The following is a 15,923-nucleotide window of genomic DNA, read 5'->3' on the forward strand; positions in this document are numbered from 1 at the left end:
CAGGAGCAGGGACCAAGCAACAGGAGCTCACCCTGTCGCAGGGATTCGAACTGCCGACCTTCTGATTGGCAAGCCCTAGGCTCTGTGGTTTAGACGACAGCGCCACCTGCGTCCCTTAGCTACTATTAGTATACAATTAAATGGGCATTTGTAGCAGTGAGAATGTCAAAGATACAATTCCCTTTACTTTAAAAGAGGCAACTTTTTGCTTTCCCATCGCAGAGTAATTTACAGTTGTGTGATGTAGAAGTTATTTAAGTCTGTATGGCAGTAGTTAGGTGCCTGTCTCCCAGGAGAAAAGCCTCAAAGCTGACCAGCACAACTATCTAGGCAACTTATCATCCAGGATATCAAGGAGCAGTGCCAGAAAAGGGTACAAGTTCCTTAATTTCACTTTTAAAAGCTTACGTGGCCATCTTGGGAAGGACTGAAAGGCTATATTTAATACATTCTTTCTTGTTACACACACTTCAGATCATAAATATTCACCGAAATCAGGTGTGCCCTAAACTCTCAGTTGATGCCAGTTATACCACCTGGAGCCTGCAGCATATCTGTATATACATATTAAAGATCTTAAGTTTAAACTTTGTGTTCAAATATATATCCAACAAGATACTAAAAAGGTGAAAATTATATAAAGGAACTGACACAAAATACCGAGGGCCGGTTCACTTTCTGCTGCTGCAGCAAGGATGGCAAAAGGAGGCATTCCTAGACCCCTCCATCTGCTACAGGCAAATGTTATTCCTATTCTGCACCTTTCTTATTGGACTTTGAAATTGTTAGAAGCAATCACATCTGCATATGTTCCTTTAAAAATCAAGGAGGCGGTGTCTGACAGAGAGATTTCCTTTTACCTCCTATGAAACCTATGTTTCATTGTGTCAGTAGTATGTGGAATATTGCCACTAATCCCTCCCCAAAACAAACAAAAACGTGTTGTTGCAGAAAATCCTGTTGAGTAATAGGTCAGAGGAATCCCAGCGAACTCCCCTGCTAAGTGCTTCTGTTTGAACAGTAGTTAATATTACAGTGCCTGCAGTAAAGTAACACAGTTGATCGATGGAGAAGAGAAAGCAAACAATGGGGGGCGGTGGTGGGCAGGCGGGCGAAGGAGAACGTGAAGGCAGCCTTCCTGAACTGCCAAAGGAAAATAAATGGGAGATGGAAGAGATGAGGGGGGGGGGGAATGTGTTCATGCCTTGCTACCTGTGTCAGGATGTCATGGTGCATCAATGCGCTAGCAAAAGAGCCTGAGGGGCGGCATGTCTTATTCAGAGAATGGCAGAGCAGATGCAGAACAGTGACTTTATAGTAATCACAGAGGGAACAATCCGCTGGGAAGATCTCCTGTGCAAGACTTCAATGACGTCACCTTGAAGGAACAGCATTTTAGCTAATGGATCCTTGAAGAAGGAATTTGGGAGGTTTGGGGGCCTGGTTAGGGTAGCTGTACAATCAGGTTTGGGTAACCTGTTCCTTCAACCTACCCCAAATCACAGAGAGCTGTGCACAGGAGAATTTCTCTTTGGCTACCTTTGTTCTTTTGCACTACGTTCCATGGAGGAATCCACATGCCCATGCTACAAGAGAGATGCCAGTTTTGCCCTCCTGCAACAGGAACAAATATGGGCAAGAAGTAAATTGATAGTATGTGTCAGTTATGTAAGAATCATGCCCAGTAGCCTTTTTCATTTAGCATGCTAGATGTGGTTGTCTTCTTAGGTGCCTTCATTTTTGCTGGGGGGCGGATCTTATTTTGCTTTTATTTAAATGTAATATTTGTCTGGTTTATTCATAACCTGGGGCCTAAATTAGCAATAAGTTTTCTTTAAACAATAATAAAAAGGTTAATGTCACCTGTCCCTTTAAAACCAGGACTGTCCTGTTTTGGGGGTACATTGGGGTCCCATGGATGCAGGTGGTGCTGTGGGTTAAACCACAGAGCCTAGGGCTTGCTGATCAGAAGGTCGGCGGTTCGAATCCCCACGACGGGGTGAGCTCCCCTTGCTCACTCCCTGCTCCTGCCCACCTAGCAGTTTGAAAGCACGTCAAAAGTGCGTTTCCATGCGCTGCTGTGGTTCGCCAGAAGCGGCTTAGTCCTGCTGGCCACATGACCCAGAAGCTGTATGCCGGCTGCCTCGGACAATAAAGCGAGATGAGCACCGCAACCCCAGAGTCGGCCACAACTGGACCTAATGGTCAGGGGTCCCTTTACCTTTACCTTGGGGTCCCATTTAGCCCCCTTATTTTCCGGTTTTGAAGTCATAAAAATAAAAATCGGCATTTGTGTGCTCATCCAAACTTGCTTGTCTTGCCCCAACCAAAGTTGCTAGGTCGAAGCTACTATTCAACCCAGGCAGGAAACTGCCACTGATGCTAAGAGCTGGGAAATGATCATTGGGGCCACAACAGAATAGAAGGGCTATTATTTAAAGAGGGGGTTGCACACCTTTAACATAACAACTGTTTAGGCTATAAAACTGATAGGTGAAGGTTCTTCTACACACGAGAAAGTTTGTAGGATGTAAAAAATCTTGAGGACTGGCACACTTTCTTAGACTGCCTGGTGCAGATCCCCAAGATTAATGTAAAAAACCTCTGGGGTTATTTTGCTGGAAGTCTCCTTGCTGATTCCATGTGGTGCGTGGGAATCATTTTTATCCAGAGAGTTTTGAAAATAATAATTTGAAGTGCTTGGCCTTTAGGCCCCACCCCTTTAAAAACATTCATATTCCAAAATGCATTTAGGGTGGGGATGAGTTTATTTTTAGCTGCAAACTTGCAGTATAGCTCTCTGTCATATAAACATTTCTTGGCTTGACTGCCATAATATATGACGCAAACTAAAGTTAATGTACAGTCCTTGTATGTTTTTGTATAACAAAATCATTTATTTTTCAAAAGACTGCCCAAATGCTCATATAAAGGTAAAGGTACCCCTGCCCGTATGGGCCAGTCTTGCCAGACTCTAGGGTTGTGCGCTCATCTCACTCTAGAGGCTGGGAGCCAGCGCTGTCCGCAGACACTTCCGGGTCACGTGGCCAGCGTGACATCGCTGCTCTGGTGAGCAAGTGCAGCACACGGAACGCCGTGTACCTTCCCGCTGGTAAGCGGTCCCTATTTATCTACTTGCACCCAGGGGTGCTTTCGAACTGCTAGGTTGGCAGGTGCTGGGACCGAACGATGGGAGCGCACCCCGCCGCGGGGATTCGAACCGCCGACCTTTCGATCGGCAAGTCCTAGACGCTGAGGCTTTAACCCACAGCGCCACCCGCGTCCAAATGCTCATATACATAATAACAAAAAACCAAAAAGCATGCTATTTTACAAAATCCCTGTATTTGGGGTACATTTGTGTTGCATGGGGGGGTTTCTTTCAAACTTTGGAAACGCCATCCAGTGTTTTTTTGTTAAAGAACATGTGGTTTACTAAAAAGAACGTATGTTAAGGAAGAGAGAAGAAAAGGAAGGATGCAACACATGTAACAGTGAATTTTAATTCTATGTTTAGCATTTGCCACTCAATGTAAAGAACCAGACTAGATGACCAACCCTATCATCTATAATTGTAGGGAAGGGATTTCAGCAGCACAGGAACCACAAGCAAACGCTGGAGCATTTTGAAAAGCAAATAGAACCTGCTAAAAGGGTATGTTTTGATGTATTTAATGTACAGCAATGTTTCTGTTTCGTGTGTGTGTGTGATTGTAAGCTCATTGCTTCTGGGACTAGTCATTTAGGCTGCAATTCTACACACTCCGTGGGACTTAACTGCAAGTAAACATGCAAAGGGCCGGGCTGTTAACTTGTTACTGTGCAAAGCACCATAAAAACTGTGGAGCTATAAATAAACAGCAATAGTAGTAGTAATAAAAATAATAAGGCACTTGGCATCCAGACTTTCAGGTCTATAGATAGGCTGTGAAGAAATCAGGATCTCACTTGTTTTGCTCAGCTGGCTCTTGCAGCTTCAATTCATGTCAGAACACAGTAAAGTGCTGAAGGCAAACATTTTTCATCTTCTAGAGTTCAGAAGAGAGTTTGGCATAATTAGCTGCAAAAGGGCTGAACAAGGTATTTGAGGAAATCTGACAACTATCTGGCATGTGTCTAACTAGACTAAAGAGGAGGGTTTTGTTTTAGCTCTTATACTTCACAATAGAAACCTCACAATGTTCTTGGATCCAGGGATTTATTAAGTAAGTCATATGTCTAGACCAGCCTTCTCCACCTTGGTGACCTCCACAGATTATGATTCCCATCAACCTGAGTGACATGGGCTGATGAAAGCTGAAGCCCCAAACATCTGGAGGGCACTAGGTTGGTGAAGGCTGATTTAGGCTGTTGCCTTTCAAGGCCCTTTAAACAAAATTGCAGTGGTTTAAAAAGCTAAATACAGAACTAAAAATGTTTTGCTGAACTTAAAATGGTAAGATATTTAACACTTGCAACTGATTCTAAAGTGCTACTCAGAAGTAAGCTCCCAGTACTTCCCAGTTAGTACTGAAGTGTTAGTCTAGTTGTTATTGCTTTGCTTGCTTTTGAATTTGTCAGGTATCAAACATGAAACCTTATATAAATGGTCCAATGCTAAAGACCATTGCATGCCAATCAGATGCTATCAGATACTCTGTAGCACTGTATATGTCAGCTATCAATTACAGTAATAAATGAAATACTATTGCATATTCAACATCATCAAAATTTGAAATTATGTAATACCAAATGCAGATATCAATCTATGACAGAATATTCAGTGACGTGCCTGCCTGGATGTAGTGTTTGACTATAACAAGGGACACCTGATTTCAGACCCCCACTTATTTATGAAATTCATTAGCTAAGCATGAACTAGTCAGAAACTCTCAACCTAATGTACACTGCATAGTAATTTTGAGAATACTGCCCATAAGATACAAATGTGGCCAATTATAGATGATTTTATTTAATAATAATTAAGAAGAGAATTCCAGGCAGACTTTTTAGAATTCCATTTATTTTATTTTGGGCCTTTTCAGGGTGGGGTGAGGCTTATCTTGTAGAATCACATTAGATTTGGTATTTCTGGTAAAGGTAAAGGTACCCCTGCCCGTACGGGCCAGTCTTGACAGACTCTAGGGTTGTGCGCTCATCTCACTCTATAGGCCGGGAGCCAGCGCTGTCCGCAGACACTTCCGGGTCACGTGGCCAGCGTGACATCGCTGCTCTGGCGAGCCAGAGCCGCACACGGAAACACCGTTTACCTTCCCACTAGTAAGCGGCCCCTATTTATCTACTTGCACCCAAGGTGCTTTCGAACTGCTAGGTTGGCAGGCGCTGGGACCGAGCAACGGGAGCGCACCCCGCCGCGGGGATTCGAACCGCCGACCATGCGATCGGCAAGTCCTAGGCTCTGTGGTTTAACCCACAGCGCCACCCGCGTCCCACCCGGTATTTCTGGTACTCTCTACTTAATTCACGACACACACACATTTACCATTTGCATTTGCTTGACCGACATTTGAATCTCCACCATCCACAAGTGCGCCAACTCTAGGGGGCCATTTTGTCACCACCCCCATCAATCTCTGTTGGAAAGGGGCCAGGACCCCTGAATGCTGAGGGAGCCTGGTGTGCACCTCATGCATGCGGTGTCACACACATCGCACATTGTGTGTCCCAGCTTCAATGGCCACCTCTTCCAGAGTGCTTGGCCTTCTCCAGAAGATGAGACGTCACTCACGCATCATGCATCACACACACACAATGTGTGCCACCCTCCAACCAGGCACCTCTGACCATCCAATACTACTAGTTATAGCTTGAAGGAAGGAATTCTTCTTCGGGTGTCTCACAGCACAATCTGAACTATGTCTACTCAGAAGTAAGTCCTAATGAAATCAAAGGGGAGGGGGTTACTTCCAGGTAAGCGGGGTTACAACTGTGGCCTTAAGATATGCATATAACAAACTGAGCTTCTCATTATCTATCATCTTTTGCTTTCTTAGCAGTAACAATACTCTCCCACTTTTTCTTATCTCACCAGAGCCAAGATAATCTTTAGATAGGCTTCTCTTTTCTCCATAAGAAACCTTGTTGTTGGTTTTTCCCTGCTTCCAGGCTGCCTGATGATAAAGCTGGAATTCCACAGCATGTATTGCTTTCTGCTGATTTACTGCTTCAAGGACAGCTAAACAGCAGCAGCACTTTGCAGCTCTTTCCGATGGTGCCTCTTAGCATTGCCCCAGCTTGCTGGCTCCCCGGGCCTGATGTCACGTGGCTGAAATAATTCCAACAGCCATCCTTCCTGACACACATATTTGGATAATTGGTATCTTTAGACATAGTCTGACTTAGTGGTTCTTTCAGAAGCTGAAAATAGGCTCTATTGGTAAAAGATACATGCTTACATCCCAGTTTGTATTCATTTTAATGCCATGTAATGCCATTATAGTGTAAGCCCCACCCCCACCCCAGGTGTCCTTTTATTTTGCACTCTTGTTTTCCCTAACAGCATAAAGGACAGTTTGGGAAGGAGCATATTTGTCAGGAACATGAGCTGAGGGAAAGAGTTAACTGCCTACCCTGGGCACCAGGGTCTCATAAAATCAGAGAGTTGGAAGCGTGCTCATGAGATAATCTAGTCCAAGGGTGGGCAGGCTTCAGTCTTTGGAGATCTACTTTGTTTTTGTTTTGTTACTGGATCCTTGAAACCCATTGACCAGAGCCTGGTGCGTAGGATAGACGTTTCAAATGAAATAATTTTGAGCCCAGGAATTTGTTTAGAGCACCAGAGCTGAACTGAGGTCACAATCCTGCCACACAAAAGCCACTCCTGGTTAGCTTCTCCCCTGCAAACTTTATTTCTTTGTTTGTTTGTTGCAAGGTGTGTATGTCATTTTTATGTTATTATTGTTATACAGGAGACAGGTTGCTTTGTTTGTTTGTTTGTTTGTTTGTTTGTTTAATTTGTGTACCACCCTTTATCCGCAGATCTTGGGGCAGTTCGCAACATAAAAATGCTGTCAGAAATCCTTGCCAGTTTACTTCAAAGCACAAGAGTAAATTGTGATCTAGCTTCTGACCTCCACCGATCTAGTTCAAACTCAATAAAGAACCTGCAAAGCAGGATGCAACCACATCACCCTTGAGCCACGAACATGTGCTTAAATGCCTTCTGCAAAGGGGAAGCCACCAGTTCTCAAGGCAATTCTCTTTCACAGTTGACCAGTTCATGTTGTTAGAAAGTTCCTTTTCATGTTTAGTGAAGAACTGCTTCCCTGCAATTTCCATTCTTTGGCTCCTGCCCTCTGGAGCAACAGTGAAGACATCTGTTCAACCATTTGCATGAAATGCCCACCAGGCTTTTCAAGACATTGTCATGGGCTCTCCTTAATCTTCTGCTCTCTAGGATAAACATAACCAACCATTTGATCTGGACAGACCTTTCCCAGTTATTGCCCAAAATTTAGAGATCCAATAATTTCCATTGTCTTCTCTGTTTCAGCCTTGATACTGACCATCTGCTTTGACTTGACCTAAAGATGCCACAGATTGGAGAGGGGGTTCTGTATGTCTAAAGCATGTGCTCTGTGGCTGAACCCTGCCTCTTCTCCTTGCAGCACAGGCACAAACATGTCTGAAGAGCTTCTCTATCTGGCACATGAATTAGACATGTTAAGTTTCCTGAGGCTCAGAACCTGATGCAAAGAGGGGCAGCACAGTAGAACTCAAGGGTGGCATCTGGTGGGAGGAGAGTGCAGAGCTTGCCATCATCTGACGACTTCTCTTTAAAGCAGCATTACTGACCTCTTTTCTGCCTTCAAAATGAAAACCCTCCAAGTGTCCCAATTTTCCAGAAATAGTTTCAGAATTACAGAAGCCATCTCGGTTTCTGATTTGATCCTGGAATGTCCCTGTTTCCCTTTTTCCTTCCCTCCACTTCTCAGAGAACAATTAAAAGTGATGGAGGGATCAGATGCATGCCCCCCCCGCGCCATCCTGTCCTTTTTGGAAAGAAGAGACTTTGCTGTGTAGGTGTGGGGGCACAAATGGAGTCCTGTTTATACTGCAAAAAGGTACATGCATCAAATGAAAGGAAATAGTGAAGCTGTCAGCACTATTCTGGCAGCCCTTCTTATAATTTTGAAGGGAAATGTCACCAACGCTTTAAATTATTTAATTGCAATGCTTCAACAGCCAGCAATTTTTCAAGGAAATGCATGGAGTGTTTATTCCTTTATGGTGGCCTTACACTGCAATACTAAGCATTTTTTACTCAGAAGTAAGTAAGAATTCACTCAGTTTACTCTTTGGTATGTTCCTGCTCATTTTCACAGTTTCTGTCGTTGTTGTTGTTGCTGCTGCTGCTGCCCACCTTTTCCCCTGACTCAAGTCAGCTTACCTCTGAAAATTTATTTCATTTCATTTATCTGTGGAAGGTGTTGTACACGATCCCTTCCCTCACACATTTTTTCTTTACAACAATCCTGTGAGGTAGGTTCGGTGGAGAGGTTGCAATTGGCTCAAGGTGACAGATGTACCATACATGATGTCTATGTGTGCAGCAAGATCAACCGCGGGAAAAGCTTCCTATTGTAGAATAGGTAAAGGTAAAGGTACCCCTGCCCGTACGGGCCAGTCTTGACCGACTCTGGGGTTGCGCGCCCATCTCACTTAAGAGGCCGGGGGCCAGCGCTGTCCGGAGACACTTCCGGGTCACGTGGCCAGCGTGACAAAGCTGCATCTGGCGAGCAAGCGCAGCACACGGAACGCCGTTTACCTTCCCGCTGGTAAGCGGTCCCTATTTATCTACTTGCACCCGGGGGTGCTTTCGAACTGCAAGGTTGGCAGGCGCTGGGACCGAGCAGCGGGAGCGCACCCCGCCGCGGGGATTCGAACTGCCGACCTTTTGATCGGCAAGCCCTAGGCACTGAGGCTTTTACCCACAGCGCCACCCGCGTCCCTGGTGTAGAATAGGATGCCCTTATTTTCATCTGAGAAATGTTGGAGGGTATGAAAATATATTTATATGTCTGGTCCTTGTGTGCTTCAACCTACCTCTTTCTCACTGGGGCCAAATTAGACATGAAGACAAGAGATCCATGACCAACTTTGTGCATGAAATTCATATCAGAAGCATGGTACTGTGTGTCAACCTCCCTGCCCCCACATAGCATTTTCCCTGTGAAAAATGTCCCCCTTCTTAAAGTTCCTATTTGCTTTCATGGAAAACTTTGCATCAGGGAGCAACCTGTGTGCCTTCAAGGGCCAGATGCAGTGATGAGAGGCTGTATGGGGGCTGCTTGCTGCGGGGGGGGGGGGCAGTGAGTGGAGCCATTCTCACACACCTCACACACTCGCTTACTCACTCACTCATTCTCTCTCGTGGACCACCCTTCCCCATATGAACCTTCCTGGACCCTGATCTTGCCACCTGGGGCTCTTCTCTGCATGGCCTCCTCTGTCGTTGCCCCTCAGGGTTCCTTGCCTTGCACCAAATCTGTCATTGTTTTGGCACACTTTTGTTTTTTGAGATGTTTGGGCAGCACCAACAATACGGCTGTATTGGCAAATCTGCTTTTAATATGTTAGTGAAATTTTATTATTTTATTTTATTTTATTTTACTTGGTGGTAAATTGCTTTAAGACTTCTTTAGTGCTTATGTCCACATCTGTTACATACCCCCTTCCAGGTGTGGGTTGCCCACCTGTGCCTTACATGGATTACGGCTATAATTCGCATGTTTATGTGATGGTACCACCTTCACACGATAGGCATACACAAATCAGCCTGTAACAAACATCATCCCTCCTTTCTGATGAGGTAAAGTTTAGCACTCCTCTGCACTGTGTTTAAAATTCTCTAATTTCTTCTCTTTATTATCTTCCAGATTATTTTGAGCTTCCATTCTTCATATCTCACTCCAACACCCCATACCCCCAATTACCGGAGTAAAAACAAATATATCAATATAGATTTTCCCATAATAAATATACAGATGTTTTATAATAAACATACCATCAACCTGACATTAACAGTAACCAAATAGTTAAATAACAGTGCCAATAATGTGACAAAATGACAGTATGAGAAAAAAATAACAAAAAACCCCAAATAAAAGTAATAATAAGAAGAAGAGTGTTTCACGTTAACCAAAAAGCGGTCTGAACTGGTTCAGGATTTCTTTCTGACTCTAATAATCTGAACCATATCACAAGGATACTGGAAATGCTGTCTTTGCATCCTGGGTGTATTCTGTGGTGCATAGGAAAAGTTCAGAGTGCTGTATTCAGTACTGAATTCAGCATCCATAAAATCTTAGTTTTTATATATACCCGTGTTTATATATGTACCCGTGAAAATCTACGAAAGCAAATATATATATATATATATATATATATATATATATATATATATATAAAGCTAGTTTCTGACCTAATGGATGTGAAGCTAGATTTGAAAGGCCAGAACTAGACATTACTCAAGTTGCCTGGAAACCACCAAAACAACAGACTCACACCTCCATTTCTTTTCTGAAATGCATGATGCCGTGCCATCCTCTTTCTCTGAGCTTAGTTCACTTTGTGGGCTGCTGATTGTGGAGACAGGGAAGGGATGAGTGTGGGGAGCAAACATGTGGCCTGAATTGTTGGTGTTGTTGTGTTGTTTTTTATTACATGCTGCTTGTGGAGGGTGTGGGAGAGGAGACCTGGAGTTGCTATCCAAAACATATGAGCGATGCTTACTGTAACCTCAAAGGCAAAGGGGGCAGCATCTCATTGTCCTGTCCCCAAATTAGAAAAATATATATGAAAATAATAAAATACGCCACACACATTTACGTAAAATGGGGGAGCACATTTGTTGAGTGCATAATTTGCATGGTTCGCAGAATTCAGATTTCCTTGACACAAAGCTTGGATTGCCTGTATGCAGAATTTTAATTCCTTTATTGGCATTTACCAAGCTCTGATTATGGGTTCATCAAAGCTCCACATGGTCTTTGGTGGAGGTCTTTGCCAGAGACTGAAGCTGGGGCTTCCTGCATGCAGCTGATGTCCATTGCCACTAAACCATGGTCACTATGCTGCTGGCTTCCCAGATGATAAATAGGCTTAAGGTAGCAGTGGCTAATGCTTTTTGACCCAGGGACTATAGTCAACCTTGGCCAACACTCTGAGGCCCACAAGACCACACACCCACCCCACAGAGAGAGAGTACACCCAGGCAGACATATGTGAGCACACAGCCCCACTTCCTCAGCTGAGCTGTGGCGATCATTGCACCCTGTTCACTCAAGTAATTTGGGAGGGGGGTGGTTTGCATCCCCATCAGTGCACTGGGTTCTGCCCAGCCCAACACTGGGTTGACTTTCTTTTTCTTTTCTTTTCCACTTCTGCCAAAATCTGTGGGGTCTTGGGAAAGCAGAAAAAAATGCTTGTGGGGCAGAGATTAGGCCCCCAAACTAAGAGTTATCACCCCTGACTTAAAGCAGTCTGTTATCACAGGAGCAGATCAGAGTCTAGCCCTTAAATTATTCAATCAGTCTTTTAATCATAAATTACTGAAAATCTGCAGATCCTACATTCCTCTGAAGGTGTTCAAGAGTCCCCTTTCCCCAGCTATTATTATTCTTGTGGTTTCTTACCCCTCTACTTAACCTTCTGCTTTGGCTTCAGATGAACCTACAATCCCAAAGCAAAACACAGCTGAAATGGCCATGTTTAGTCTGAGTTTGGTTTAAACCATAAAAAGCCACCAAGCACCACATCAATCAGAGTCAGACATTTTTGGGAGTTCCCCAGGTTCACTGAACAAGTTCACGAACTTGGTGAATATTTTGGTTAATGTAGTTCAGGGATGGAAAAAGGCCCAATTCTTACCAGAGATACAATTGATACAGTAGTTGTTCACCCTGAAACTTTGAATGTGAAGACCATCATCTTCCAGCAAACACAGTCATTTTCCATACTAGCACAATATTAGGTCCATGTTCACATGCTACCAGCATATTACCAACACACACAAAAAAGAAGAAAACCCTTCCCCATAATTGGCTCCAATATGGAACCCGAAATTTGCTTCAAATTCATTTTTAAAAATGTCTGCAGCAGTTCTAAGGATGCAGTCAGTTACCAGTTCCAATTTCAAAATGAGCCCAAGAGACTTGCGGATCACTACTAATATAGCATAGTGGAGGATGCAGGGCCAATTCACATGAACGAATATTTCTAATCTACATATGAATTGATGCCCTTTACATCAAAAGGAAGAATCTAGGATGCTAAGAGGGGGGAACAAGCACTAGGACTACACAGTACTGAAGAGCTTTCTGGGGTAAAGGGGAAATGCCTCACACAATTTAAAACAGGGTTACTGTACTAAGGTTCCACGTTGCATACGTACAAGAGTTATGCCACTTGGTTTCATTAATCTGTGCCAATATATTGACATTTGACTTGCCACATTAACATGTAGAAAGAAAGAAAGAAAGAGAGAGAGAGAGAGAGAGAGAGAGAGAGAGAGGTTATCTGATCTACTGAGGATGATAATTACATTTGGCATCTATTATATGCCTGTTAATATGCTTTTCCTCTTCAACATTACTTGAAGGAATCCCTTACCTACTCGAAGCTCTTGACCAAAGACTGTTTTCTCTCCCAGGGCTGAGCAGTTCCACCTGCCATATCGGAACTGGTACTGGCATTCATTGATCCCCATCTGGGCCCCTTCTCCGATCACTATGATGGCATCGGGACGACTCTGGCAGATTGCTCGCTGCCGAGGGGCCAAGCCTGGGATTTTGTTGCAGATTATGTTTGCTCCTAAAGCCACCACAGATGACAAAGCTCTAAAGAAAAGCAGAGAAGAAGCATTAGAGCTAATGGAAGCCATTAATTCCATTTCCTTGATAGCATAGCATGCTGGACAAGGCAACTGGCTAAGAGCAAAAGGGCTGGAAGGGGGCTCCTATAATTACGCACACTTATCCCAACCTCTTTGGTCTGGCAGTGGGGCTGGAAACCTTGCATGACTTTCGGTAATGCCTAGTTTTGCTTGGGCCAGAGTTACCACATGTGCAATCTGTCTTACAAAACGTTGGCACTTCCAGCTTCTGCCTGTGATCATACGAGGCAATGAGGAGATGTGAGAAATAGATATTAAAAATCTGATTTGGATTTTTTGGAAATCTTGCTAACTGAAGGGCAGATTAAGTTTAGTGGGCACTGGCTCCGCCTCACTGCAGAATGCTTTCAAGCCAGTTCATCCCTTTCTAATTTTAAACCACAACATAAAAAGTAGGGGATGACTTTATTCAACCAACATTCACGCTCATTATTATAAGCACGAGGTGATGAATGATTAATAGGAGCTTGCGAGCACAAATTTCAGAGTCAGGTTTTTCAGACCTGGAAAACGGTCTGGAACTTTTCACAGAAGTGTCTCAAACGTTTAAACAGAGTAAAAGAAACATTTTCAATAACTGCAGCAGACATGCTTGCAATTTTCATTAAAGTTTTTGTCTTCTGCAGTATGCTATCTCAGTGATAAACAGTTTTGAGGCTGCAGTGCCCTTAGCAAAGGGGAGCTGGCCCTGCTGGAAACAAGTTGTGCTTCAAAATGAATCAGGAGGATTAAGCTATGGCTTTAACGCCAGAGCAAGAGATTGTACTGCTTTATTTATTATTTTAAAAACTTATATACTGCTTTTCACTTATCTCAAAGCAGTTTGCAATGTACATGAAACCATTACAGTAAATAACAGAACATCCATATAGTCATATAATTTCAAGAACTAAAGCAACCAGAATCAATAAAGTGCTCAATAGTCAATAAATGCTGTAGAAAACTAAAAGGCCTTTAATTGTCTGTGAAAGCCCCTCATAGTCAGTGGTCACCAGATCTCCATAGGGAGTTCATTCCATAAAATGCAACATCTGCACTGCAATACATAGGCAGCCCCTAGGAGCCTCGCAGTGGTTTCCATTCTAATATCCAGAGGTGAAGATCAAAAAGCACCACAGTGTTGGAGAGGAAGCTGGAATAGTAGGGGTGGTATTCAACTAAGTTTTACTCAGAGTTGACCCATTGAAACTAATGGGGATCTGATGACTTCTCATCCATTACAGAGTGGTACAACAGATGTTGTTGGCTAAACTAACAAATTTGAGAGACAACTTTTTGTTTAGGTGGAATGTCTTTATTCAACATTATATTAGATAAGGTTTTTCACTAGATATGAGTCATGGGTACTCTCACTGCCCACACCATTCATGGCACCAGTCCTGCAAGTCCACTACATGCAGCAAATAAAAGAAGAGAAAAAGTTTGCAGCAGGGACTGAAACACATTACAATATATGTAATGCCATTTCCAAGGTTGTGCTTTAGAGCAAGGCATCCTTGACGGACACCTTAGCCAGGTAGAGACAAGGTGTGGGATGTGAACTTGAGGGATGTCTTATGCAACCTCTAAGCTTCCTTGTGCTTTGTGAAAAGTGAAAATGGGAGCGTTTTAAGTAGTGGAGTCCCTAGCCAGTCTTGGAGCCCTTGTATAGTGAACTGTGCAAATGTTGAAATGTTATAGGGAATAACCATATCTATTTTGAAGTTCCTTTTCCCAGCAGCAGTTTTAGGCATTAAAGAAATGCAAACAGAATATTAACATGCTCATTGTTACATTGGATTCTGGAATTTTTGGACCTGTTAGGGATTCAAATTGATCAGGCCTGGTCCTGCCTGGCACTCGCTGTGACCAAACAGGGCCTCCTGGCTTAATTGTTTTCATGCTGTTGCTCTATTGTTGGTTTTATTAATTGTGCTGCTTTTAATTTTTGCTATGTTGTATATATTATTGTACTTTGTGTATTGTTGGAAACCACTCCAGGATGGCATTGTCATGATGAAGCACTGTCTATGAATTGGAGGAGTGACTAGGTCCTCTATTTCCACAGATGCTTCCTGTTTGAGGTCCTGGCTTCCATGCTTTCACAACAGTCCATGTGACCTAATCTCTGGTCATTTGATCAGCTGATGCTCATCCATTCGTGCTTCAAACCCATCTTAGGGTCCACTTGGCTCTCTTTATTATCTTTGCTACTTTCACTATAGGCGACCTAAGACATCAGTGACTGACCATACGCTTTTCAGGCAGAAGGTTGGGTCCCATCCCCAGCTCATATTCAAAATCCCTCCAGTTAAAACAAATCTTCAGTAGCAGAAACATGCCTACCTGAGACCTCAGAGGACCAGATACTAGGCTAGACGGACCAATTATCTGTTTAAATTTAAGGCAGCTTCTTATATTTTTCCTCCTTCCATAGCCATACATGCTTCTGTGTAGCATCACACTTACTGAGCCCAACAATCAGGCTGTTTCACACTGTGTATGCACATCTCTTGATGTCCCATAGCTGAATGTGTGAACTGGCTCCACTGACAGAATTGTCTTTATTTATATCTATACGGTGACGCGGGTGGCGCGGTGACGCGGGTGGCGCTGTGGGTAAAAGCCTCAGCGCCTGGGGCTTGCCGATCGAAAGGTCGGCGGTTCGAATCCCCACAGCGGGGTGCGCTCCCGTCGTTCGGTCCCAGCGCCTGCCAACCTAGCAGTTCGAAAGCACTCCCGGGTGCAAGTAGATAAATAGGGACCGCTTTCTAGCGGGAAGGTAAACGGCGTTTCCGTGTGTGGCTCTGGCTCGCCAGAGCAGCGATGTCACGCTGGCCACGTGACCCGGAAGTGTCTCCGGACAGCGCTGGCCCCCGGCCTATCGAGTGAGATGGGCGCACAACCCTAGAGTCTGGCAAGACTGGCCCGTATGGGCAGGGGTACCTTTACCTATATCTATACCACCCTTCCAATAGCAGTCACTCAAAGTAGCTTACAAAAAGAATAATTTAAAAACAGAAGGAGTACATGAAGCAACATGAAACTT

The 15,923-nt window shown here is 43.8% G+C and overlaps 1 protein-coding gene across 2 annotated transcripts in view; it reads right to left on the minus strand.

Moving 5' to 3' along the window:
• The window catches only part of WNT7B (Wnt family member 7B), a 107,574-nt gene that overhangs the window by 10,432 nt on the left and 81,219 nt on the right, over nt 1–15,923 (minus strand). For both annotated transcript variants that reach the window (XM_077930799.1, XM_077930798.1), the window contains exon 2: nt 12,613–12,839. In XM_077930799.1, coding sequence (XP_077786925.1) covers nt 12,613–12,839 — 227 coding nt within the window. The remainder of the gene's footprint in view (nt 1–12,612; nt 12,840–15,923) is intronic.

The sequence above is a fragment of the Podarcis muralis genome, chromosome 6 (genome assembly GCF_964188315.1).
Source record: "Podarcis muralis chromosome 6, rPodMur119.hap1.1, whole genome shotgun sequence".
NCBI lineage: Eukaryota > Metazoa > Chordata > Lepidosauria > Squamata > Lacertidae > Podarcis > Podarcis muralis.